Source organism: Lithobates pipiens, unplaced genomic scaffold, assembly GCF_037356315.1.
Source record: "Lithobates pipiens isolate NorthernLeopardFrog02 unplaced genomic scaffold, aLitPip1_a1.2 Scaffold_8, whole genome shotgun sequence".
Classification (NCBI taxonomy): Eukaryota; Metazoa; Chordata; class Amphibia; order Anura; family Ranidae; genus Lithobates; species Lithobates pipiens.
In genome coordinates this window covers 365,151,479-365,176,017 of record NW_027507903.1, presented here as the reverse complement: position 1 = coordinate 365,176,017, position 24,539 = coordinate 365,151,479, and the positions used below count along the sequence as shown (strand labels likewise).

The 24,539-nt window shown below is 44.7% G+C and overlaps 1 protein-coding gene across 2 annotated transcripts in view; it reads left to right on the top strand.

Moving 5' to 3' along the window:
- LOC143963764 (rho GTPase-activating protein 7-like) overlaps nt 1-24,539 on the top strand; it is a 411,625-nt gene that overhangs the window by 289,968 nt on the left and 97,118 nt on the right. For both annotated transcript variants that reach the window (XM_077473491.1, XM_077473490.1), the window contains exons 7-9: nt 13,652-13,811; nt 21,085-21,283; nt 22,650-22,866. In XM_077473491.1, coding sequence (XP_077329617.1) covers nt 13,652-13,811; nt 21,085-21,283; nt 22,650-22,866 — 576 coding nt within the window. The remainder of the gene's footprint in view (nt 1-13,651; nt 13,812-21,084; nt 21,284-22,649; nt 22,867-24,539) is intronic.

Genomic DNA, 24,539 nt, shown 5'->3' with positions numbered 1-24,539 from the left:
CAAGGCATCACTTATATATAAGGAGCTATATATAATAGGAGCTGCTTGACACAGTAAGGTCCACCAGAAGATCCTTAAAAGCTACACATCATGCCGAGACCCAAAGAAATTCAGGAACAATTGAGAAAGAAAGTAATTGAGATCTATCAGTCTGGAAAGGGTTATAAAGCCATTTCCAAAGCTTTGGGAATCCAGCGAACCACAGTGAGAGCCATTATCCACAAATGGCGAAGACATGGAACAGTGGTGAACCTTCCCAGGAGTGGCCGGCCGCCCAAAATTACCCCAAGAGCGCAGCAACGACTCATCCAAGAGGTCACAAAAGACCCCACAACAACGTCCAAGGAACTGCAGGCCTCACTTGCCTCAGTTAAGGTCAGCGTTCATGCCTCCACCATCAGGAAAAGACTGGGCAAAAATGGCCTGCATGGCAGAGTTCCAAGGAGAAAACCACTGCTGAGCAAAAAGAACATCAAAGCTTGTCTCAATTTCTCCACAACACATCTTGATGATCCCCAAGACTTTTGGGACAACATTCTGTGGACCGATGAGACAAAAGTGGAACTCTTTGGAAGGTGTGTGTCCAAGTATATCTGGCGTAGAAGGAACACTGCATTTCATAAAAAGAACATTATACCAACAGTAAAATATGGTGGTGGTAGTGTGATGGTCTGGGGCTGTTTTGCTGCTTCAGGACCTGGAAGACTTGCCGTGATAAAAGGAACTATGAATTCTGCTGTCTACCAAGAGATCCTGAAGGAGAATGTCCGACCATCTGTTCGTGTACTCAAGCTGAAACGAACTTGGGTTCTGCAGCAGGACAATGATCCTAAACACACCAGCAAGTCCACCACCAAATGGCTGAAGAAAAACAAAATGAAGACTTTGGAGTGGCCTAGCCAAAGTCCTGACCTGAATCATATTGAGATGTTGTGGTATGACCTTAAAAAAGCTGTTCATGCTCGAAAACCCTCTAATGTAACTGAATTAGGACAATTCTGCAAAGATGAGTGGGCCAAAATTCCTCCAGGACGCTGTAAAAGCCTCATTGCACGTTATCGCAAACGCTTGGTTGCAGTTGTTGCTGCTAAGGGTGGCCCAACCAGTTATTAGGTTTAGGGGGCAATCACTTTTTCACACAGGGCCATGATGGTTTGGATTTTTTTTCACCTTTAATAATAAACACCTTCATTTACAAATTGCATTTTGTGTTTACTTGTGTTGTCCTTGACTATTGTTTAAATTGGTTTGATGTTCCCGAAACACTTAAGTGTGACAAACATGCAAAGGAACAGGAAATGAGGAAGGGGGCAAACACTTTTTCACACCACTGTACATTTGCCAGAGTGAAAATCCTATCCCCGAGTTTTCCTTTCAGGAACAAGTGTCGGCCCTCCGGATCGGTCTGCCTATCAATCACGGTGAACTTTGTATGTTTCTCAAACCCAATCGCCACTCCCTTGGCCCTCCTTATTGGGGAGTCCCCGTAGAACCAATTCGGGAAGTTATCTGAATACAGTTTAACATTTGTATCTTGGGTTAAATGGGTCTCCTGCAGAAACACCACTTCTGCTTTTATATTGCTGTAATTCCTTTAAGAGTTTATATCTCTTATCAAGAGAGTTTAGGCCCTTTACAGTATATGACACAAACTTTACCTCTGTCATCTAAAACTCCCCAAAGAGGTGCTTAGTCTACCCCTTTTAATCCTGCAAATCATTAGAACCCCCTTTTCTTTTTTTCCCCTTCTCCTCCTCTGCAAGGAATATCTTTTCCCCCCTTTCCCTCCTGCCTCCCCCATGCCTCCCCACTCCTCCCCACTCCCCCGGCCCATTCACGGCCTTTGCTTTGCATTGTGGACTTGACTCCCTTCTGCAAGCAATATCTACCAGGGTATGACTCAGACTGCGGCACCCCCCTTCTGTACTCCCAAACCCCTTCACCCCTTGGGAGAAGGGGTCACCCTCTACAGACTAAGAGTGGTGGATCCAAAGCCCCGCCTGATCCCTCCATCAATCTGTCCCCCCTCCACCTCCCTCCACCTGACACCCCCCCCCCCGTCAGCAGACAAGAAGTCTCAATTAGTCCAGAGCAAAAGAAAAAAGGAAAAAAGAGAGCCAAAAAAAAGACAAAAACAAAGAGTCTATCGTCATACTCTCCCCCCGTCACCCATCGTCCATTATTGTTACATTTCACGTGGATCTAGAGGGATCTTTGGGGTTGGTATTCCCACTCTATTGCAGAAATCCTCCAGTTCGTCTAAGAACTTTAGCCTAATAGTTCTTCCCTCTTTCTGAACCAAGAGGGCTGCCGGGAACCCCCAGCTATATCTTATATTTGCTCGTCTCATTTGTTCCAGTAAAGGTTTTAATCGTCTTCTCCGCGCCAAAGTTCCCAAAGACAGATCTGTAAAAACCTGTAACGTTATCCCTTCATATTGAACTAGTGACAGTCCTCTGAGTTTACTCCAGATCTTGGCTTTGTCTTCATAGAGATGGAATTTTATGATCACATCTCTCGGTACCTCTTCCTTTAATCCTGGGGGTTTCCTCACTCTGTGCACCCGATCTATCTTTAACTCTGCACCTTCCTCTCTTCCTAGTATAGGGTTAAATATCTTTCCCATCTTTGCTCTTAAGTCTTCCCCCTGTTATTCTGGAAGGGCTCTAATCCTCAGGTTTTGGCGTCGATTTTGGTTCTCCTGTTCCTCTATCTAATATAGGATGTCCCTATGTGCCTCTTGCATTTTTTTTGCCTGCATTTTTAAGTCAAGTATTTCCTGGGCCTGTCTTCCTGTTTGTTCTTCTACTTCTTCTATTCTTCTTAACAAATGTCCCATTTCCGTCCTTACTGATAAAATCTCAGCTTTAATTGTATTTTCTAATTTCATAAACATTTCCTGCATTTCGCCTTTTGTTGGTATTTGAGATGTATCCCTCGGCTCCCTTCTTCTACCCTCCAGGTCTGAGTCCATCTCCTCCCCGGAGGTGTCTCCCCGTATCTCTTCTGGTTTTCCAGTGTCTCTCTTCCTCTCTCTTACCCCCTGCTGTTTTCTTTCTAAGCCGGGGCTTTTTTGGCTTGTTTCCTTCAGGTTTTTCTGGATCGTGCTTGTATTTAAGCTCTCTCTCGGAGCTTTAGGGTCATTCGTTTTTTGATTTCTTCCCCTCATGTTGTCTCTCTTTATTTTTCTCTTCCCCAGGATTCCCCTTTGTTTAATTGCTTCCAAGAAGTAGGAGGGGGAAGCAAGACGGAAGAAAGCACTCCTTTCTTAGTATCTTACCGGGAACATATATAGATATCTATAGGAGTCAGATTTTGAGATCCTTTCCTCAGGGATGTATTCGCTAATATTGAACTGGTAGCTCAAGCCTCAGCGCACCAAACCACCTACTCTTCTCTGCCACCCCGTACTCATCCCTTTATGTTCAGTCCTTTGCACTTTAACTCAAAATTTGTAGCACGTTGGTATATCCTACTGCTGGTAAACAGTTTAAAGAGAAATCACTCGGTACTATATATTGTACAGTCAATCGTAATTTCTACGAATAGATGCCAACCAGGTATTCAACGATTTTATTTATTTTTTTCAGCATTAACATCTCATCTTATATTGAGTATTCAGTCTGGAGTACAGGCCCCTGTAAGCACAGCAATGACCCTTTTAACTAGGCTTAATTTGTTTCAAGGCAATGCAAGAGGAACAAAAAAAAAAAAACAGTTCATAATATAGTATAGTTCATTTCAGGGCTTCTCAGCAAATGTTTTCATAGGAGTGCTTATTAAGAGCTCTAATTAGCCTTTCCATCCAGCAACTGCCTTTGTAAAACAGAAAAACTTCACATACATTTCAAAACGTTCTTTCCAGATTCCCGGGTCCAGAGCTCCAATTGTATATTTATTACACTTATTGCACTTCTGTTATGTTAGTTTGCGCATCTCCGGCCTTAACAGCCCATAATATATAGTTCAAGAGGAAATGAATATTTTTAATCTGACCTGTCCGTGGCTCTTTCTTCCTTTCTTCTCTTTAGGCTCCACAGTTCACTGGAAGATGGCAGAGGCAGGGGGCAGCATGGGGGGAGATCCGGGGGGCTCTGCACGCTCCAACGGGATCCTCGGCACCGTCCGCCGGCGGTGCACACCTCTGGGTCTCACTGGCAGTATTTCACCGTCTTTCTCGTCTTTCCGAGCTTGTGTGGTTCGTGCGGACGGGCAGGGAAGCGCGGTCAGCGGGGTTAGGTTGGTGTCATTACGGAGCGTTGCGTTCTCTCACTGCGCTCGGCTCCAGCTGGTTCGGCGGGACCTCCTCCATCCACTCGTGTGAGTGCCGCCGTCAGGCCCCTCCCCTCTCACGTACGCTCCATCTCCTCTCTTGAAAATGTTTTAAGATAGTCCATTCTACATGTCCCTGTTAAACAGGGGCAGAAAAATTGGGCCTTAGGCACTGGTGCTGGTGCCACGACACTGCAACCTCTCCCATATGCTCTAGTTTTATTGCAGGAATTATCCCTGCTGCAAAGCATTGCATCAAAAATTGTAATTAAACGCCCCTGTTAAACAGGGGCAGAAAAATTGGGCTGATGGCATCACCCAGAACCAGAAATGTTCTTCCAACATATCAGCGGAGGAGGAAGAGGATAGACAATCAACATAACAGGACAGTCGCTCAGCATCAGCATAGGCAGTCTTGAAGGGATGTGATATTTCAAAAAAAATTATTCGGTTACATCAGCTGTGTAGCTTGGTAGCTGTGGGTGATCCAAGGCTGATTCATCTTGATGAAGGTCAGTCGATCAACTGATTCGGTGGACAGGAGCACCCTGTGATCGGTAACAAAGCCACCAGCAGCACTGAAGGTGCGTTCCGAAAGAACGCTTGATGCAGGACAGGCCAGTAGCTCAATTGCATACTGTGCAAGCTCTGGCCAGTGATCCATCCTCAAGACCCAGTAAGCCAGAGGATTTTTGGTGGGAAAGGTGTCCAAGTCTGACCTTGCCCCTAGGTATTCCTGCACCATGTAAATCAGACGCTGGCGATGGTTGCTGGAACCGATCATACCTTGGGGCTGCGGACTAAAAAATTGTCTGAAAGCATCAGTCAGAAGGCCACCTTCTCCACCGCTCCTTCTGACCGATGCCTCAGCAACACGTTGTCCAGGACCAGGAGTTTGTAACCTCCCAGTCTCTGGGAACACTTTGCACAGACCTTTCTGCAAGGCCTCCTGGAGATGTCTCATCCTCTGCTCCCTCTGCGATGGCAATATAAGGTCGGCAACCTTACCCTTGTACCGTGGATCAAGGCGAGTGGCCAGCCAGTAATGGTCCCTCTCTTTGATCCGAAGAATACGAGGATCCTTCCGCAGGCTTTGCAGGATCAGGGAGGCCATGCAGCGTAGGTTAGCTGAGGCATTCGGTCCGGAGTCCTCTGGGTCACTAAGGACAACATGATCCGCAGCTACCTCCTCCCAGCCACGTACAAGTCCACGTGTTTCTTGGGACTTGAAATCATCCCTACAAGACTGCTGCTGCTGAGTGCCAGCCTCCACCTCCATGCTGACACAATCATCCTCCTCCTCCTCTTCCTCCTCCTCATCCTCTTCCTGTGTGATGGGTGGCACAGCAGGAACACTGTCTGGATAAAGGGGGCCTTGAGAGGCAAGGAAGTCCTCCTCTTCCTGCCTCTGTTCTGCCTCAAGTGCCCTGTCCATTATTCCACGCAGCGTATGCTCCAAGAGGTGGACAAGAGGTACAGTGTCACTGATGCATGCACTGTCACTGCTCACCATCCTTGTGGCCTCCTCAAACGGTGACAGGACAGTTCATGCATCCCTGATCATGCCCCACTGGCGTGGTGAGAAAAAACCGAGCTCCCCTGACCCTGTCCTGGTGCCGTAGTCGCACAGGTACTCATTGATGGCCCTCTGCTGCATGTGCAGCCGCTGCAGCATGGCCAACGTTGAGTTCCACCTGGTGGGCATGTCACATATAAGGCTGGTTCTGAGGACAGAGCACTGAAAGAGGCCATGGAGGAAGAAGAAGAGGAGGGGGTGGAGGAGAGAGGTGTGTCACAACCAATAGTAGCATTTTGGAGGCGTGGTGGCGGAACAACCTCCAACACTACTGCACCTTGTCCTGCATCCTTCCCAGCTGCCAGAAGAGTGACCCAATGGGCCGTGAAGGATAGGTAACATCCCTGTCCATGCCTGCTGGACCATGAGTCAGCGGTAATATGCACCTTACCGCTGACCGCCCTGTCCAGCGAGGCAAGGACATTGCCTTCCAAATGCCGGTAGAGAGCCGGAATCGCCTTCTGTGAGAAAGTGGCGTTTGGGGACCTGCCACTGAGGAACCACATATTGTACAAACTCACGGAAGGGGGCCGAGTCTACCAACTGAAAAGGCAGCAGTTGAAGTGCTAGCAATTTAGCCAAGCTAGCATTCAACCGATGGGCATGTGGATGGCTGGGAGTGAACTTCTTTTGCCGGTCCAGCAGCTGGGGCAGGGACATTTGCCTGCTATAATCGGACATGGGTGTACTGCTAGCAGAGTGCCCGGAAGCACTTGGCTGTGACACACCTAATTCTACACCTTCATTCCTCTCAGAGCAGGTTTCAGAGAGGACTGAAGGTCTAGTGGGGTTGGAGATCCCAGCTGATGAGGAGCAAGGAGAGGTCCACTTTGTTCTTTGGCGTGGGTCTTTGAGGTACGCTTGCCAACAAGCTGCATGGCAGGTCAACATATGTCTGGTCAAGCATGTGGTGCCCAAGCGGCTGATGTTTTGGCCACGCGAGATACGCTTGAGACATATGTTGCAAATAGCAGCGGTGCGATCTGATGCACTCGTCTCAAAAAAGGCCCACACCAAAGAACTTTTAGAATAACGTGCAGAGGCAGCGCCCTGCACAGGCGGAGCTCTGCGGTGTGATTCAGTCGGTGTGCTGCCCCTAAGCTGGCCCCCGGAGGGCATCCTACCTCGTTGGACATGTGCCTCCTCCTCCTCTCTCCTACCAGGCACCCACGTGGAGTCAGTGCCCTCATCATCCCCTCCCTCTTCATCGCTGTAGCAAACCTGGCAATATGCTGCAGCTTGTGGAACATGACTGCCAGATTGCTGTCCTTCTTGAGCATCCCCTCTCTCTGCATTCACGCTACTGCCTTCCTCTAGCTGAGTGTCATCATCAGAGCCTACAAAACACTAGGCATCCTCCTGGAGCATGTACCCAACACTGTGCTCAAAGAGTTCAGGAGACTCCTCAGGAGGACGTGGTGGGTCTAGGGAAGGAGTCACTGATGATGACATTGAGACGAGGGAAGACGATGCGTTGGCAGCTGCTTTGCTAGTACCCTGAGACTGGGTGAGAGAGGATGAGGAGGATGAAGAGGGCTTGGTCATCCACTCTACCAAGTCGTTGGCATGTTGCGGTTCAACATGTCCAGCTGCCGAAAAGGACAAGCGTGTCCCATGGCCACGTGCTGATGACAATGCACCGCGTCCACGACCAGCACTGTTGTCTCTAGACACACAGCCTGCTTGCCCTCTTTTATCGGCTCGCGCCTGTCTGCCTCTCCTTGCTGGCCTTCCAGACATGGTAACGGCCTGAAGGAAGTTGAGTAAAACAGCAGTTGGGTAGTGTATATTGTGTTGGAGGCACACAACACTCACTAACTCCTGCAGATGCCTTTATTAAAGAAAACACCAGAGATAAAGGGGTATACTGTACTGGAGGCACACAACACCCACTAAGCCCTGCAGATGGCTCTATTAGAGAACAGCAATAAAGGGTAAATACAGGTGTATATTGTGCTGGAGGCACAAAACGCCCACTAACTCCTGCAGATGTCTTTATTATAGAACACCAGAGATAAAGGGGTATATACAGATGAATACTGTGCTGTGCTGGAGGCACACACAACTTCCAATAACTCCTGCAGATGGCAGATGGCTCAAATAGAGAAGAGTAGGTGGATATAGCGGTGTGTACTGGGTACAGAGCACGCAGACAGCATGCACAAGCTCCTAACACTACTGACTGCAAGCTCTATTATAAAAGATAGATCACTAGCTATATAGGTGAGGTGAATATAGCAGTGTATACTGCGGTCAGGGCACGCAAACAACAACCACTACAGAAGAACAAGATCGAAAATCGACCGATAACAATCAGTGTATACTGTGTTGAAGGTACACAGAACACCCACTAACTGCTTCAGACGCCAACACACTACACAAGGCCGCCGCGCTGGCGGCCTTATATAGTGTGGGGCGTGTACTACACAGCCTGAGCTATGATTGGCCGCAGGCATCCTGCCTGTGGCCAATCATGGCTCTCCTCGCTGCTGGCGCTGTGATTGGCAAAGCATGCGGGGTCACAGTGCATGCTTGGCCAATCATGAGCCAGCAATGCACTGCGATGACGCAGTGCATTGTGGGCCGCGAGCGCCACGCGAATTTGGCGCGAACGGCCCATAATGTTTGGAATTCGACGGGCGAACAGCCGATGTTCGAGACGAACGTATGTTCGACTCGAACACAAAGCTCATCCCTACTAGTGAGTAACTTGCATACATATTTTTAGCTCCTAAGTGCAATACTATAAATGTTTTTTAGAATGAAACCTTCTCTGTCATCTAGTTGCCCACCCCTCTATTTTAAAGCGGTATTAAACCTAAAAGCAAATGGGGGTGTGGCCAGGATGTGAAGCAGACTGGACGTTTGCCGCCGGAGCTCCGATCCTGTCTACCTTTCAGCTGCTTTTCACAGAGCTCTTCTCGCCTCTCAGAATTGGGAACATTGTCCACTTTGTTAGGTGATTTCTTGCTTCATTTTAAAGAATTCAAATGGCCCCAGAAAGCTACACTCTACTTGCACATTGATGGCCCTTCCCCTTCGGAAGTCATCAGCCCACAAGATCTCCTAGTGCAGCCATGTCAGATGGCACGGTGGGGGATGGAGTGAAGAGGGCCCCCCCCAGTACTGAGATTATTGCAGCTATCACTGCCTGCAAAGAGACACTGACAGTTAAGATTGTCATCTGGCCACGAACATCTGACTCATCCATTATGACCTGGATAAATTCTGCTCCCAATTTTCTGAAGTTGAAGACTGCTTCTGTAGTGGAGAACATGGTGCAGTCTGACACCAGGGAGCTGCATGCCCTATAACTCCATGTCGGGGTGCTACAGGAGAAGGCTATTGCTATTGAAAATCGCCTTTGGCAGAACAACATTCACATACTGGGTTTGCATGAGCATGCGAAGAGAGCCAAACCAGCGGAGTTTGCCAAACAGCTGCTGACCTCCCTGTACAATCCCACAACCTCCCATCTAAGTTTGTAGTCAAACGGCTCACAGGGTTCCTCCTAAGCCTGGGGCACCTCCATGCCCTTTTCTCCTTTTTACCTGTTAATCTACTGGGATCATGACCGCATCCTAAGCCCTTGTACACACGGTCGGAGAATCCGTCGGAATGTGTCCTATCGGACCGTGTTGTCGGATAATCCGACTGTGTGTGGTATGCATCGGACTGATTCCGTCGGAATATCCGTCGGACCCAATTTTCCAACTTGTTGGAAATATTTTCCGACAAACTGGTCCGATCGGACATACTCCGATCATGTGTAGAGAATTTTGATCGGACCAAGTGCCACGCATGCTCAGATCAAATTCCTACATCAAAGCTATTGGCTACTAGCCTGAATGTAGTCCCATCGTAACGAAATTACGTCATCACGTTCTGAAAGATCGGATTTCTCGACAACTTTGTCCGACCGTGTGTATGCAACAGTTTCGGACAAGATACGACGGACAAGATCCGATGGATTTGGTTGTCGAAATCTCCGACCTTGTTTACAGGGGCTAACAGCTGGGCCTCTTACTACTCCCCCTGCATTCTTTTTTTTGGGGGGGGGTTTGTAATGGGTTATCCACCTCGGTGCTTATTGGGTTTTTGTGCCGAATTTTGTTTGTGGGTATTTGTGGTGTGGGGTAATAACTACATTGCTGCTCCTTGAATGTCCCTTTTTGTCCTGCAAGCTCCTTATGTTTTTCAAACACCACTACTCCCACCATGGCTCCACACAACAATGCTCATTCACTTACCTTTCATGTGAACATGCATGGGCTCAACACTCGTTTGTGGGCAGCAAATTATTGGCGTTAAATAAAACCCTGGGTTCAGTAAGTCTTCAGCTGTATTAGTCTGGAACCTTCCTTTTCTCACCTTGGTTTCCTTGCAAGATCGGAAGTAAGAGTGCTGATGTCATTGCCACCGCTGCATACAGACCATGTGGTGGTGATGACGTCAGCATTCTTACTCCATATTTTTTTTTTTTTTTTTTTTTTTTAAGTTTAGCACACTGTTTGTGGTGTGTGTGTGTGTTTTTTATTTATTTTTTATCCTGGATCTTTTACAATAATTTTAATAAATACTACACTAAACCCCTTCAATTTGGCTCTGCTTTTGGTGAGCACTTGTTCCACATAGTCCTTCCATCTGCCGCGGTGCTGCTAAATAACATAATTTCTGGTCAGTGCTGTATAAAGAATATTGCCTTAAAGGGACCGTTCTCTAAGGGGTGAATTGCAGAGACCTTTTGATTGCTATCGTGCCCATTTGCTGTTCACATGATGGGCAGCGGTCTGGTGAGTGCATTAGACTGGTGGTGGTGCATGCTATGGAGATTTGTATAGATACAACTTTTTTACATATCTTTTTATTAGATCGCATTTGTTTCACTTTTTTTTTTTTTCATAAATACTACGCTATATATATTGATTTTTGTGGAGCACTTGTCCCTATTCCAGTCTCACAAGCCATCTGCTGCTTCCCCTGGTAGAATAGAGGGGTCATCTCCTTAAAGGGTCCACTAAGAAGAATTTATCAGCCTTTTATTGAACATGGTTTGCTGCCTATAATCCGTGCAGCAGTCCTTTCTGTGTATTTCTAATGGTGGTGGCAAAAACTGTGGATTTTTGCTGAAGAGTCCAGAAAAGACTGATGCATCACTGAGGAGTATTGTTACTATATGAACTGTTATCATTCGAGATTGTTACATTTATGGACAAATTTTGTATATATTTAAATGTTTATACATATTGTTTTACTTAGTTTACACATTACGACGCTTATCATACTTTTTATATATTAAGCGGTGTACTTTCTAATCTAGTTACAAAAGTTTAGGCATATTCCCCTTTTAGTGCCAGCAGCTGTCTAGTTCCCACAAAGTGCTGGTTATTTTCTATATTTATTGCAAAATTATACAACTCAAAATAGTTCACAGAGCCTACTAGACTCGTTATAGACTTCACAAGGTGACTTCCTCACATTCACAGGAAAGTTGGAGATGTGCTCACTCCCCTGGGGATTTTATCTTCTGGACCTGTCCCGCCATCTCTGGGTTCTGGAGAGAGGTACTAGATATGATTATCACATCTCCTTGAGGCCAACTATGGCAATCTGCTTATTAGGCCTGGCGGAAAATGTCATCCCCACAGTAGCTAAGAGAACCCTGGTTAGCTTGCTTCTCTTATATGCTAGGAAGGCAATCACGATGCACTAAAACATCTGTCCCTCCTATTAGTGAATAATAGCTTAGCATTATATAAGGATACTTACTTTTAATAGGGGTCGTCCCAAAAAAGTTGACAAGGTGTGGTCCAGTTGGTCAGCTGAGCAGACAACTGCATCTGCAATGTGTGTGCCTTAATAATAAACGTACTATAGTAGTTCCTCAAAACTTACACTGTTAAATGTTTGATTTTATTATAACTAATGTAGTTCATGCGTACTGTCACAAACTGCAACTTTGTTTCGGGTGAGACTTTTGCTTGTTCTACATGATTGTACCTTGCAAGAATTCCCAGAGCCCCAGAATGGGCCCTCACTTTGTTTATTGAAGCATTTGTCAATGACAAATATAACAGATTTTTCAGTAAACCCGTTGTTTTTCAACGGAATGGGCTGTCCTGCAGATGTAGCAGTTGGAGGGTTTAAGCAAAACATTTACCACTGACAGGGGGCTTTCAATTAGCTTTTATTTTTAATGTAAAATCTTTATCCCAAAAGGAACAAAAATGCTACTTAAAAGTAAGCTTATAAAGTTTTAGCTGAAGTTTGGTTTCAATTTGTTAAGCGTTTCTAAAACTGCTCGTGCATCTATCCCTACCCTCCCTTCACACTGACAATGCTGCTGTCCAAAGGTTCTTCTGTGCTCCTCCATCCAGATAGCAGGCACACTAATACAGGAGGCGTGTTACTGGCCAGATCATCGGATGAAAACAAATGGGGGGGAAAAAGGCTAAACAAAAAAAAAAAAAAAAAACTCCTTTGATCAGCTGCAATATTTTCCTTTTTTGATTTTAATACAACTTTAACGCTGTTATAAAGATGCTATCTTGTAACATCATTGCCCTATACGTTCCAACCTCTATATTCTTTACGAACAAGTTAAACAGAATGGGTCGCAAGTCAGAGCCCTGGGGCCAACCCCCACAATCATTCAGAAAATATGCCATTACTCACCACCCTATGGATATGCTCTTGCAACCAGTTTTCTATCCAGGTACATATGATCTCATAAGTACCAAAATAGCTTAATTTTTTTTTTTAAATAAGCATTATTTCTGGAGTACTGAATCAAATGCCTTAGCAAAATATAAAATACTAAGTTCACAGGCCTCCTTTATTCAGATTAAAGCTTATGTCCTCCTAGCATGTTAAAAGGCTGGTCTGGCAAGAATGGTCTTTTTCTAAGTTCATGTTGGTTACTACTAATGAAACTATTTTCATCAGCAAATTCTTGGCTATGGTCCCTTATTATTTCTTCCAATAGTTTACATACTATCTCACCCCTTTTTGGTACCATGTTTGCTTTGGGCCAATCTGCTGGTACCATTCCAGTAAGTAAGTAAGCTGTCCTTTTAAAAAGTAGGAATAATGGTCTGGCATGTTAGACGATGCAACTTGATGGATAAAGTATCCATTTAACCATGGAAGAAGCTTCATTGAAACTGTAGTAAAGTGTTTCTATGGTCAAACTGTAACATTGTATATTTCTACAATGTATTTCAATTATTTATAGCCTACTTCCATTGATGGGAATAATCCTAAAGTTTGTAAACTTGCATTGTGAATCTCTCCCCACACATTTACTTTCCAAGATTCTTTGCCACTTATTTACTGTGCTTTGTTGATACACACTGCTGTGTCATAAAAATCACAGAGCCTTCTGAACTACAGAGGTGCAGTCAAGACATTAAGTCAGTACGGGAATCTCAGCTTGCAGGCAGCAAAGTACCATGGGATATGTAGTTCTTAGAAATTGAAAATAGCAGAGAAGCCGCAAAGCATGCATGAAATTCAGAAAGTGCCAGAAAGAGGTGGCTAGCATACAGGCAGAGAAAGCTTATATTGAGTTGTCAAAAATAACTATTGATGGTACTGCTATTACAATGCTGATAGTATAAAATACACGTATGCCATGATCATACATTTCCTTTGACAATTCCCATTATGCATTGCTACTTCTACTTTGAAATTAAACAGAGCTGGGAGGATGTTTGTTGTGAAATATGCATGATGATTTGTGTAATTCCTTTGTTGTTCTTAAAATAATTTGCATACAATGATAAATTCTTCTTTACTTTATAGGAGTGTTCCAAAATTTATTCGTAAGATAAGGGTTCCAGACTACAAAGATAAAAATGTGTTTGGTGTTCCACTTATCCTAAATGTGCAGAGGACAGGCTATCCTATTCCTAAAAGCATCCTTCAGGCTATGGAATATTTGCGGATCCATTGTGTTGATCAGGTAATTTTCATCCAGCAGCTAGTATTCTCAATTAATCTTTTCTGAAAAGCCGTTAGTTATTGTAAAAAAATTTGAAAAGTAGTCCAATGTTTCATCTGATTTCTGTAAATATAAATTGTTCATATGCAGTATTTTATACTTGCCAAACTCAAAAATTAAAGGAAAAACATTTTTTTAAGCCCTGAATATAAATGCATGCCCTTTAAAAAACAAAAACAAAAAAAAAAAACGAAACCCAAATCTAAAAAATTTAAATTTAATAATGAAGATAAGTACACAAGAAGAGATTATCTTTTAATGGAGATGTCATAACAAACAGGAGACAGAGTTGGACACAAAACTTGATTTTTATTTCCTGTAAGTGTTGAGCTTGGCCCCACACCACACCCGCTTTGTGACTCTATTGGCCTTTGAAAATGATTATCATTTTATAGGACCAATAGAGAAGACAGACAAGTTCACTGAGCTCACCTTTGAAGGAAAAGTCTACTGTCTACATCGTATGTCTAGATCTATGAAGCCAGTTGGTGTAGTGCCTTCCATCTTGCACTGTGGGAACAGGAAAAAAGTAGGTATAATGAACCAGGTTCAAGGTAGATGAAGTACCAAGAAAAAAGGAGGAGTATCAAAAGTGGAGGGCGTCTGGTAGGGCGAAGGATTGCAGTTTAGGGGAAGCGTAAAAATCGATCCAGGTGTGCCATAATTCCCAAAAATTTGGATAGCGTTCATGAAGGCTGGCAACAGACGCCTCTATCCTCATAATGTGGTGGAGCTCCACCACCCATTCCGAAGTAGTGGGAGGTGTAGGCGGCTTCCAGTGTCTAGGGATTAATGCTTAGCCTGCTGATATTGAGAATTGAAAAATTAGCAATAGGCCCCAGAAAAATATAATATAAACATTCAGAGTCTTGCAAGCACAGGGCCTCAAAGGGTTTAACGTCCCTTTTGGAGTCTCCCTAATGCTGCAGTTTTAATCAAGAAATGTCTATGTTGTAGGTAGGGAACCAACCTCCCTGGCGTGAAGTTTGGTGGCTGTGGAAACTGTGCTCTAGCAGCATGTTACAGTTGAAGATATCTAAAGCGCGTCCACTGGGGCAGTTGAAATTTGTGAATTAAGTCCTCCATGGGGAGTAAAGCTCCTTGATGCATGACATCTCCCAGGGTTACAACACCTCGTCTGGCCCAAGCCTGGGGATCGGGCAGGGTACGGAACTGTTGCAAGTTGGGTTGTATAAGTCTACGTCTAACAGCTACCCACACTCTCCATGTGGCTCTCGTTGGTCCAGGAACCTGTGTGTAAGCCTTGGGGCCTCTATATGCAAAATTGCATAAATCTGCTAGGAAACCCAGACTAACCGCCTCTTAACAAGTGGCCGCGTTCGATCTCAAGCCCATGAACCACCACTGGACTGTTACAAGCATTGCAGCCCAATAGTAGACCTTAAAGTTGGGCAAGGCCAGGTCCCCCAGGCGAGCTGGAAGCCACAAGGGTAGAGTGTGCCAGTCTGGGGACGCCACCACACCAGAGGAAGGACCCCACACATTGTTCAATTTCTCTAAAAAAGGAAACTGGGACCCATATCGGAAAGTTCCTAAAAAAATTTTTGAATTTGTGCAGGAAGATCATTTTAACCACTTCTTCAGCCTTGGAAGGATTTACCCCCTTCCTGACCAGAGCGTTTTTTGCAAGTCGGCACTGCGTCGCTTTAAATGATTGCACGGTCCTGCGACGTGGCTCCCAAACAAAATTGACGTCCTTTTTTTTCCCCAAAAATAGAGCTTTCTTTTGGTGGTATTTGATCACCTCTGCAGTTTTTATTTTTGCGCTATAAGCAAAGAGCGAATTTTGAAAAAAAATGCATTATTTTACTTTTTGCTAGGAAATATTTGTATAGGGGGGGGGTCGGCCGTGTAGGCTTCAGTCTGGGTATCTAACTTGTTCTGTAGTTCAGTTGTGGTAGCGGCTTGCTCTCTACGGATTCCAGCTATTGAGGAAATGTACTGCCCCCTCGTGAAAGCCTTAAAGGCATCCCAGGTGATCTCTGGGTAGGAGGATCCTGTATTAAGTTCCCAGTAATCAGTAAGGTGAGGTGGGATAGTGTCGGACAGGTCGGCGTGGGAGAGCCAGTGGGTCCCCAGGCGCCAGAGGGCGGAGGTGCGGGAGGGGGGGAGCGGATGGCGAGAAGGAGGGGGCAGTGGTCTGACAGCCCACTAGGTAGATATGTAGTGTCCCACACGTCCGACATCATGACCGGATTGGCAAAAGCTAAGTGAATACGTGAGGACGGTTTGTAGGTGACAGAAAAGCAGGAGTAGGCCCTGGTCGAGGAATATTTCCACCTCCAGACCTCAGCCACCCCCATTGCCTGTGCCCAAGTGGATAAGTCTGAGGAGTAATGTGTAGGGGGGACTGGTCTGTCCAAGTCTGGAGCTAGTATGGCGTTTGAAATCGCCCATAAGTAGCAACCTGGCAGGGCAATATGGGGTAACCCGCTCTAGAATAGTGTATAATGTGGATGTCGAAGGGAGGAGGAATGTATATATTCACCACAATAGATCTTGTGCCCCAAACTGTGAAAACCACTATCACATATTTGCCCTGGGGGTCGGTGTGAATCTACTACACATGGAAAGGATTTGCTGACCAGCACCGAGACCCCCCTGGCATAGGTGGAGTATGAGGCATGAATCCACGGCTCTGGATCCACGGCTTCTTTAGTGCCAGTATCTTTCTTCCCATAAGGTGCGTCTCCTGGAGTAAAATCATGTGGGGGGAATGTAATTTAAGATACTTAAACAGTACTGCTCTTTTAAATTTGAAATTGAGTCCCTGGACATTCCAGGATAGGATATTAAAAGTGGACATGTCATGAGTAGCCATCAGATTCCATTATGATAATGAGGAGACGTGTATTAACATTAAATGCGTGCAACAAGAGCTGCATAGATCCAGAGAGCCCTTGATAGGAAGAGTCATGACCAAGCATTAACCATACAAACAAAAAGACACATATATTGACAAAAACAAAAATACTCTTGGTGACAGCAAAGTGTCAACCCTGCCCTTATTTGATTGCATCCCCGAAAACTTAGGAGCGATCAGATTGGGCCTATACCCAGAAAACAACAATTTAACCCTTTAAACTTTTCTTGGCAAAAGTTCAATGTTGCACATGAGAACTTGTGGAAGTTCTCCGAGGGGGGGGGGGGGGGCAAGCTGGTGCAAGGTAGTAACAACACTCCAAGCTATGCTTAGTTCATCGGAGCATGTGTTGTCCTAAACAGTAGGTGAAATCGGGGGGGGGGGGGGGGGCTTGTATCCCCACCCGGCAAAGGGGGCCAGGTGATTATTCTTCTCTATAGATGGAGAGCACCAGGTCCCTCACTCCATATGAACCAGCTCGATCGTGAGGGTTCAATGTGGATCACTTTGCAAGGTACTATTGAGGTGGCTTCGGTACTCACAGGAAGTTTTTAGTAGGATACAACAGGCAAGGATGAGGGAGATTTGTGCATCTAATAGTTGTATTGGAATGGGCCTTCAATGCAAGGTGGTCAGCCAGTCATCGGCATCAGTTGGGTTGTCAAAAAATCGGGTTGTTCCATCATGTTGGACTCGCAGGCAGCTAGGGTAAAGCATGCCATATTTTATGTTCTCATCCCTGAGTCGTTTAGGGACTTCGTTGAAGGTCTTCCTCTTTCGCTGCAAATCGGCCGAAAACTCGGGGAAAAGGAGAATGGAGGTGTTCCCATATTTAAGAGTGGGGTGTTTGCGGGCTTCGGAGAGGATCATGTCCCTGTCTCGGAAGCGGACCAAGAAAGGCATGGGGAGTCAGTCAGTAAGTCAGTCGGAGTCAGTAATCAGTGTAGGGTCTGACTGCGGAGGAGACAGCTGCGGCTGCAGGGGTGATGAACTGTTCCCAGTGGCCCTGGAATTCTTCTTCCCCTTTTTGGATGTGGGGGACATCTGATGAGGCTCTAAAGGGGGCCCAGCCGAGGAGCAGCACGTGCCCAGAGCAATGACTAGGAGGCAGAAGGGGTGGCCCAAATGCGTAATCAGCAATGAACCCGGGAGAGCACACTCTAGGCAGGCTGGTAGGCTGCGAGTACCCTCAGTCTCCTATCCCACCGCTATCGCCTAGGCAGAAGCAGTCCAGTGTGGATAGTGGACAGGGAATGTGACCAGGAAAGGCCCAAAGGAGGGGGACCCAGGCAAGAAGGTGGCAAGGATACCAGGGACCACCACCAGTCCACACCATCAACCTCCACCAGTCAGCTCACCATTGTAGGGAGGCAGATGTGTGGTGAGGCAGGTAGGGGCAGCAGGATGAGTGGCCGCGATCCAAGGCCCAGAGCCTACTTGCCCTGTTTTAGTGGCCTGTGGGCGTCTGCCTCTCCTTGGTGGCCTCCCGGACATGCTGTAAATTTTGTTTAGCAAAACCACACTACACTGTATTGTGTACTGTGTAGACCACCAGAAAAGTAGTAGCAACTGCACTAGGGGTGCACGGTAATGTGTAAACCAACAGAAGTCTAATAGCAGCTATGGGTGCACTGTATGGATTGTGTACTCTGTACACCACTAGAAAAGTAGTAGCAACTGCACTAGGGGTGCACGGTATTGTGTACACCACCAGAAGTCTAATAGCAGCTATGGGTGCACTGTATGGATTGTGTACTCTGTACACCACTAGAAAAGTAGTAGCAACTGCACTATGGGTGCACCACCTGAAGAATATTAGAAAAAGTACACCAGGAATGGCCTGCAGTCAGATATAGCTAAAATAGATAGTGTATATATATATGTGTGTGTATATATATATATATATATATATATGTGTGTGTGTGTGTGTGTGTGTGTGTGTGTGTGTGTGTGTGTGTGTATAATATATATATTATGTATGTGTGTGTGTGTGTATATGTATCAATCTAAATGACACTCTCTATCCGTCCACGCCAACAACACACTACACGGGGCCGACGTGCAGGCAGCCTTCTAGAGTGTGGGGTGTGGACTTAGTCCCCTTGAGCCATGATTGGCAAAAGGCACCCTGCCTTTTGGCAAATGATGCCTCTCTTAGCTGAGGGTGCTGTGATTGCAGATCATGGTGCATGCTTTGGCCAATCATCATACAGCAATGCACTGCACTCCCGCAGTGTAATAACAGCTGTTACGCGCCGCTCAAATTTGGCCCGAATGGCCCATAATGTTCGGCTTGTCGACGAACAGCCAATGTCCGAGTTGAACTCGTGTTCGACCCGAACAGAAAGCTCATCCCTAGCTGTAAGCAGCAGCAACCAGTGAAGAATAAAGCAGTGAGGAATCGTATCTCTCAGCAATGTGGAGGCAGTGAAACCAACAAGGTAAATGCAGATGAAAAATCTGGTCTCCCTATCTTGGACCCTTAGCCAGGCTGGAAACTGGTCACTGTACTGGATTCCACATGTACGCATTGCCGCCTTGACATCAGCAAACGATCACCTTAGCTTTTGGGTCTCCACCGAATAATCAGGAAAAATTAGAAGCTTGGTGTTTTGGTAGTTAGTCTTTCTGGAGCCGAGCAGCATGGAGCACCTCATCCCTGAAATTAAGGAATTTGAGGATGAAAGTGCGGGGCGGCATTCCTATGGGCCCGGTTTGGGGGGATGCGATGCACAGCATAGAAGAGTGAAAATTGGACTCCGGGCAAAAGAGTATGCAGCAATTGTTCCACAAATTCAGTGGAGTGGGGAAGTCTTGGAAGGGGTACAGGGCCACTGCCAGGGTTCCCAGGTTCCCAGGATGGAGATTCTGATAAATCAGGAAGTGGGGGGGCTGGGGGGCTGGCCATGGTTCAAGTTCCACTGAGGAGAGACTCCAATTCTTCACAAAGGCAGGCAGATCAGCTGGAGTGCAAACTATAAAGAAATGTCCATTCTTTCATGCCCATAGATGGAATGAGTATCCCCATCGCTAGGGAATGTCCTGCTTCCTGTAATGTGCAATTCAGGGGTCAGAGGAACCTCCTCTTCGCCAATCTCCACTGAGATATATAGATAGAGAATATATATATGTGTGTATGTATATGTGTGTATATATATATATATATATATATATAATATATATATAAATTTCTATTTTTATCCTATGGCGGTACTTCAGATCAACTATATGGGAGAAGAGGGCTTGCAGTTGATGACGATCCACTAAGGCTGCTTGATGGTCAGCATGACCAGAAATCATTACTGGAATGACATTCTCCACTCTGTTGTGAAACCCCTGTAGGCTCATGTGGAGATCCTCCATGTCCCACTTGTGGCTGTCTTCCATGTCTGTAAATGTGAAGGTCTTAGTTGGAAGGAGGGAGAAATATTTCTCCAAGGAACCAGAGATATAACACGGGGCGGGTGTGAGTATGAGCCAGTCTGGAGCCACCAGTGAAGCAGGTGGATGGGGCTGGGGAGCAGTGGTGGCCCGTTATGCAGGGCACAGGCCCCCTAATCCATGCATCCGGCCCCCAATCTACATGCAAGGCACCAGACACATGGATTCCAATGGGGTTTTTTTTTTTTTTAGAAGCACATGATTAGAGCCATAGGCCCTAAAAGGCTTTGCAAAAGGGTGGTCTTGCGGTGTAGAGCCCACCCAGTTGTGTGACAATAGCAAATTAATTTTCGCTATTGTCTTCCTGATTCCCCTCCCAGAGAATCAGGATCACCCGAATGGCAGAGGGGAGAAGCGATCATAGGAGGAGGAGACGCAGGGGAAGCCGCCACTAAGCACTAGGAGGAAGCACTGCCCGCCACCTAGATGGGGTAAGTGCGGGGCTGGTGAAAGAGAGTCAAAATGTCTGGCTTCAGGTACGCTGCAACCATCAGACTAAAGCTCTGGGCTTTCCTCCTGGGTTGCCTGCTCATTTCTGGGATTGGGAATGCCAATGTGTGCAGTTCCCCGCAATAGGAGGAACAGCAGGTGCAGAAGCTCAGGAGGTGAGCATCTTCACATGGCCATTGGCAATCCAAGCCCCATGAAATATTTTAAATGTGGTTTTCACCAAAGGTCCTCTACACTGCTTTTGCATACTTCCACATATTCACTTCACATTGCCTTGTTTGCAAAGCTGTAAGTGTTGTCATGTTGTAAAAATATACCCCCCCCCCCCCCCTATTTGTTTTAATGAAGGTTTTGTTGAGGATAATTTGTTAATTGGCAGAGTCTCAAACAAAAAAACACTTCTAAAATATTGAAAATCAATGCTATACTGAAAAATATTACCAATGATTGTTTGTACAGGTTGGTCTTTTTCGAAAGTCTGGTGTAAAGTCTAGAATCCTGGCTCTACGAGAAATGAATGAATTAAACTGTAACTTTGTGAATTATGAAGGCCAATTTGCATTCGATGTGGCAGACATGGTGAAGCAGTATTTCCGTGATTTACCTGAACCTATATTCACAAGCAAGTTGTATGAATCTTTCCTGCACATTTATCAGTGTAAGATCCGTCTCTGTTCTGTGTGTCCGTGTATGTTTTTTTTTTTGTTTGTTTTTTTCTTAATTTTCTTAATTTTTTATTAGAGACTCTGTCAATTGTGCCATTCAACGTAAAGTGGCAGATTAATATTTAAAAGAACATCACTCCACTCACAGATGCCTACCTTTCTTGCATACTCCCTTAATTCTGTTCCTCCTTAATTACCAGGAGTCCTAACCCTCTGTAGGCATTGGCATCATCTGACACTAATGACTTCCTCTTCTCCCTTACGGGATAATGTTCATGAATAGTGAACTGTACATGTGCCAGAGGAAATTAAAGTCTATCTGTGGTTAATATTTAAAATTGTATATTAATTTCCACATTGTATTTCAACTTTCTAGCCTATTCCTATTATTCTCAATGACCTTGACATTTGTAAACTTACATTGTGAAGATCCCTACACAATTACTTCCTTGAATTCTGTAACACATAGTCACTATGTCCTGTAAGTATGAATCTAATGCCTTGTACACACGGTCGGACATTCCGTCTGATTTTTTTCAGACTGATTTTGGCCGACACTGGTGTTGCATACATACGGTCGGACAAAGTTGTCGGAAAATCCGATCGTTCAGAATGAGGTGACGTTTCTTGCGTACGACGGGACTAGGTAGAGTAACCAATAGCTTTGGTCTTGTAATTTAATCTGAGCATGCGTGGCACTTTGTCCATCGGAATTCTCTACAAATGATTGGAAAAAGTCAGTTTGGATTTTTTTGTCGTAAAATTTTAGATCTTGCTCTCAACTTTTTTCCGTCTGAATTTCTGAAGGAAAAGGTCCAATAGAGCCCACACACAATATAATCCGATCAGACCTTTTCCGTCAGAATTTCCGACTGTGTGTACAGGTCATTAGCGTTATCAAAGCACCAACACATGATGAAACTATGGGAGCTTGTGGTAGCTCAGTGCCACGTCCTAAACATCAAAAAATTGGAATTTTAAAATAACATTTATATACAGTGGGCATTTGGGCACCAATGATAATCCAGCAGCCAGATAATGAAAGGCGTTGCCCCAAATCCTTCTAACCATAAACCTCCAGAATCTAAGAAAGGTAGGTATCATATAGTAATAAAAACAACAATAGAATAAAATTATGAGACGTGTTGGCATTATCTGCAAAAAAAAATCACCAATTTTGGTTTAGTCTGGAATAAATTATATTTGGGAAGAAAATCATTAGTGTTGAGGTTTCAACTAGCAGCTTTGCTAAAGAAATGTAAAATGAAACACCTACCTCTAACTTTTTTGCAGTTGTTTGGTTGTTCAGATTTTCCTGTGACTGAACCCATATAGTTTTTTTTTTTTCTTGTCTCTCAGACGTGCCAAAGGATCAACAAACGTTTGCAGCTCAGGCTGCTGTAATGCTACTTCCAGATGAAAACCGTGAAGCCCTTAAGATGCTTCTGTACTTCCTAAGAGATGTGGTTGCTTGTGCAAGTGAAAACCAGATGACCCAAACAAATATTGCTGTGTGTCTCGCTCCAAGTTTATTTCATTTAAACTCCCTCCGAAGAGAGAGCACTTCTTCAAACAGGTATGGTTATGATTGTGACTGAGTAAAATGAACTTTTTATGGCATTTGTCTTAATGATCCAATAAAGAGATTGAAGACCATTTTAAGTGAAGTATCTTTTTATGATGATTTGTAAATCTTATTCCTCGACCCCCCTATCCTGGATTTACAATTGCATGTTTCAATTCAGTTTATATAGTTAATGCTTGTACTATTTGCATAACTTCACTAAGTCCATCAGCACTTGTTGAGGCTAACAACTGACAGCCCTACTACCCGACAAGTTAAGTATAGGATTTGGAGGACTTTCTGGGTGAAAAAGGACATTTTAAGCATAACTGTACTAAAGGGGCAGTTATCCTAGGGTCGGTTCACAACACATGCAGTACAGTGCATTTTTTTCTGCAGCAAAAATGCACAGACAGTAGGTTACATGGATTCCAATGGAATAGTTCTCACCATTGCAGTGTGTTCCAGTACAATCAACAAACGTAGCACATAGTGCAATGGAACATGTAAAATGCACCAAAATACACTAGAATGCACCTAAACTCTTTAGATATGCACCAGAACGCACATGTCACTAATTAGCACCCATAATCCTTTGGTCTTTTTTTTTAAACTTTCAAATGTTTTTTTCCCAGTCTTCTGCTTGCCCCATCATTTCGATTACTGCCAATAATGACATCTGAGTCTTCATTTCTGTTCACCAAAAAAATATATTCAGTATTCTTCATATGCTGATGTGTAAAATTTCTTTACATACATTATTTTAGATGAACAGGCCTTTTTTTTTATATTGGGCCACAAATGCCAAAACTTGAATCTATCATATTTGATTCATGCAGAACATTTCTTTTTTTTTTTTAAAACATACAGTGCGTAAAATAAGTATTCAACACGTCCCCTTTTTTCTAAGTAAATATGTTTCTAGAGATGCTATTGACATGAAACTTTCACCACATGTCGGTAACAAACCATGTAATACATACATACAAAGAAAACAAAACAAATAAGTTCATACATTTAGTTATGTGTAATAAAATGGAATGACACCGGGACAAAGTATTGAACACATGAAGAAAGGGAGGCACAAAAAGGCGTGGAAAGCCAAGACACCAGCTGAAATCTACCAGTACAGTAATTAGAAGGCAATTCTGCCCCTTGTCAGTGCAAATTAATATCGGCTGGTTCAGTCTCAACTGATGGCCTATAAAAAAGGTGTCTCATTACCAAGATGTCACACAAGAAACCTCTCATGATGGGTAAAAGCAAAGGGCTCTCTCAAGACCCTCTCAAACTTATTGTTGCAAAACATACTGATGGCATTGATTACAGAATGTCCCAGTAAGCAATGTTGGGGCCATAATCCAGAATTGGAAAAACATAATTTCACCATAAACGGGCCATGACCAGATGAATTATCAGAAGTGTTGTCCAAGAGTCAAGAACCACTTGTGGAGCTGTTCAGAAAGACCTGGAATTAGCAGGTACAATTGTTTCAAAGAAAACCATAAGTAATGCACTCAACTACCATGGCCTGTATGCATCCTCACTACGCAAGACTCTTTTGCTAAAGAAAAAGCATGTTGAAGCTCCTTTAAAGTTGGATGCACAACATTTAGAAAAGCCTGTCAAAGACTGGGACAATATCATCTGGTCAGATGAAATTGAACACTTTGGATGCCATAATA